Raw genomic sequence first — 2,919 nt, forward strand, 5'->3', positions numbered from 1 at the left:
GTGTCCTTCCCCTACATGTTCAGCCACCCTCACCTCTGTGATTCTTCGAGGATGTCAGCCAGACCCCATTCTAAGAACAGCCCTTGACAACTCCAGGAGGGCAGCGCGTGGTGTGCGGGCAGGCCAGTGTGAGACCTACCTCAGCTGCAGCCTTCGAGTCCCTCTTGACCAGGGTGGAGATGAGGGCCACGCCGCTCTCAGAGATGGCCCGGTGGAAGAGATTCCTGGCCAGGGGGGATAACACCTGCAGGACCGTGTTGAGAAGGGAGTTTATGCTCATGGGGAGGGTGGTCTTCAACAGCTATACCCATCCACAACCCTCACCTGGACTGTGGAGACCATGGGCCCAGCATCTGTGAGAAAACCTCAGCTGGAGGGAGGCAGGAGCAGAGGGACAGAACAGGCGGTGTGTGGCGCCCACTGACTATAACAATCAGCAGTGCCTGAGGGCAGCTCAGCAACTCCTAGCAACACTTTAGCGGCACAGTTCTTATAGCAACTATACCCCAGTAGGAATTAATTAAAAAAATAAAAGTAAATAAAAAATCTTAAACCTGGCTGGGGAAATATAGAATAAATAAATAAAGTAAAGGCACAGTTCTGATTTCCTGTTTCCATTACTCAGAATTTATCCTAAGGAAAATGAGCATGGAGGTACACAACAACTTTTAATAATGCAAACGTTGTTTATAATAGTAAACACTGGGAATAACCCAAGGTTTCAATATTGTGAGATTGGGCAACTAAGCTGTCTTTCATTCTTTCCATGGAACTACTTGACTATACACACAAAAATATGAAAGGGTGTGTAATTGTTAGATAAACATTTATGTTGTTTTATAATGCTAAGGAAAATTTTTATTTAAGAAATTCCACCTAGATTAATACATAATAGAATCATAGGAAAAAATTAGAAAAATACAGATCAAAATGTTCACGGTGAGTCTCCACAGACAATGGGATTGCGAGTGAATTTTTTTCTTCTTTGAGGTTTTCTGTACTTTTATTTCTCCACTTTATGAAAAATAAAAACATTTTCCTCTGAGTGTTCAGTTGTGAAACCAACATAGATTTTTAAAAATCAGTAATACGGAATTCCTTGGTGGTTCAGTGGTTAAGACTCCAAGCTCCTAATGCAGGGGGCTCGGTTGGGGAACCGAGTTGGGGAACCAGTTGATCCCCGGTTGGGGAACTAAAATCCCACAGGCCAAGCGACCGAAAAAAAGAAAAAACGGTAATAGCACTAACTCTCTGCTAAAATGTGAGATAGTTGGAGTGTTTCCCACAGCTCCCAGCACCTTCTAATCTGGCTTTCCAGCTTTGCTTCCTTTGGTGTCTCCCTCATTCCCATTCCTCACACCACACTCCCAGGTCCTGTCTGTGTCCCCTTGTCGCCTGTCCCATCCCCCATCCCTCCTCTTCTTTTCCTTCTCCCCAGCCCAGCTCCATCCCTCAGCCCCAGAGACTGCTGCCCTCCCTCCTGGGCATGGACAAGCCCCCAGAGCCCTCAGAGGGGACCCCCAACCTGTTCCTAGTGCTCGTGTCTCCCTGAACTGTAGGCCTGGCTTCAAGTCAGACAAGGACACCCAGACCAACCTCAAGTTGGCTCCTCTGATTAATCATTTACACCCACCCCTAATCTCAAGAGAAGTGAGGCGAGTCCTAACGTTAAAATGATTAAGAAGGAGAGGATGAGCTCAACCGACACAGGACAGCAAGAGAGTGTCTGTCACAGCTGTGGCTGCAGCTACGGCCCTGGAGGCTGAGCTGAGCCCTGAGCTTCCTGGAGGCCAAGGGGAGTCTGGCCATTAACTCTCCACCATCTGATGCTGCACAGAGTCAGGTCAGCCTTGAATCCAGGTCTTGGAAGTAAAGGTCCCAGGACTAGATGGGATGATCTGCAAGGGGTCCTATCAGCAGCCACATCAGAGCTAGGAAGACTTACAAGAATGGAGACACTTTCCGCTCCTGCTGACTCTCCAAAGATGGTCACAGAGCCTGGATTCCCTCCAAAGTTGGCAATGTTCTCCTGGACCCAGTGCAGCGCGGCCACCTGGTCCAAGTGGCCCCAGTTCCCCCGGCTGTGCTCGTCCCCTGTGCTGTGAGTAAGAGAACAGGGTGGGGTTGGGAGCAGAGATGTCCCGGCAGGGCCCTGAGGACCAGAGATGGGGCTGGGGGTCCAGGGGAGCCTTCTGGAAAGGACTGGGCTTCCACAGCCCTGACACAGGGTCTTCACTTTCCTGCTGTCCTGCTCTGCTACAGGGCTCTACAGAGCCATCCTTCATCTACTGATTGAGCATTTGCTATGGTCGGGGTGAAACTCTGACTCACGTGGTAGAGGAGAGGCCGGGGGGAGAGGAAGTGGGGCGAGTACGTGCAGTTACACTGTCCCTGGGAGCAGACTCGGGCCATGGGGGGAAGAAATGAGGGGTCTCCGTGAAGGGGACACATCCTGGGACACGACTCCCCTCGGACAACCCTTCCCCAGCCCACAGGTCTTTCCAGGGAGGTGACCACCCCTCCCCCGGCCCAGCCCCCAGCATCTCAGGGTAGGAGGTCCTGGCGCCAGTTCATTTGGGAAAAGCTCAGTAACTACCTGCTGGAAACCTGGTTCCTGTCCCCACAGAATCCACACAGGAGACTCAAGCCTTCACTCACGCACGTGCCAAATTCCAGAAGGAAATGGGGTGCGTGGCCCAACGCTCCTCCCAGTAGATGTACCCCTGGAGTCAGACGCTCCTTACCAACTCCCAGTTCCAGGCAGCCGTTTCTTCACCTACAAGACTTCATGGAGCTCCCACATGAGTCTACCCCTTCTTTACTTCCCAGGAGGAAAGATGTGTGAGCCTCTAAGTGCTGTGCTACATGGTAACTGTCATCTTTAAGAGACTGCAACATGCCCGGCAGCACAGTGAAAAC

General features: G+C 51.0%; 1 protein-coding gene across 2 annotated transcripts in view; it reads right to left on the reverse strand.

Moving 5' to 3' along the window:
* LOC105004331 (liver carboxylesterase-like) overlaps window positions 1–2,919 on the reverse strand; it is a 27,061-nt gene that overhangs the window by 13,251 nt on the left and 10,891 nt on the right. For both annotated transcript variants that reach the window (XM_010861924.1, XM_010861925.1), the window contains exons 5-6: window positions 1,946–2,099; window positions 140–244 (exon numbers count right to left, since the gene is read on the reverse strand). In XM_010861924.1, the coding sequence (XP_010860226.1) occupies window positions 140–244; window positions 1,946–2,099 (259 nt within the window). The remainder of the gene's footprint in view (window positions 1–139; window positions 245–1,945; window positions 2,100–2,919) is intronic.

The sequence above is a fragment of the Bison bison genome, unplaced genomic scaffold (assembly GCF_000754665.1).
Source record: "Bison bison bison isolate TAMUID 2011002044 unplaced genomic scaffold, Bison_UMD1.0 scf7180017864473, whole genome shotgun sequence".
In the NCBI taxonomy this organism is placed as follows: Eukaryota; Metazoa; Chordata; class Mammalia; order Artiodactyla; family Bovidae; genus Bison; species Bison bison.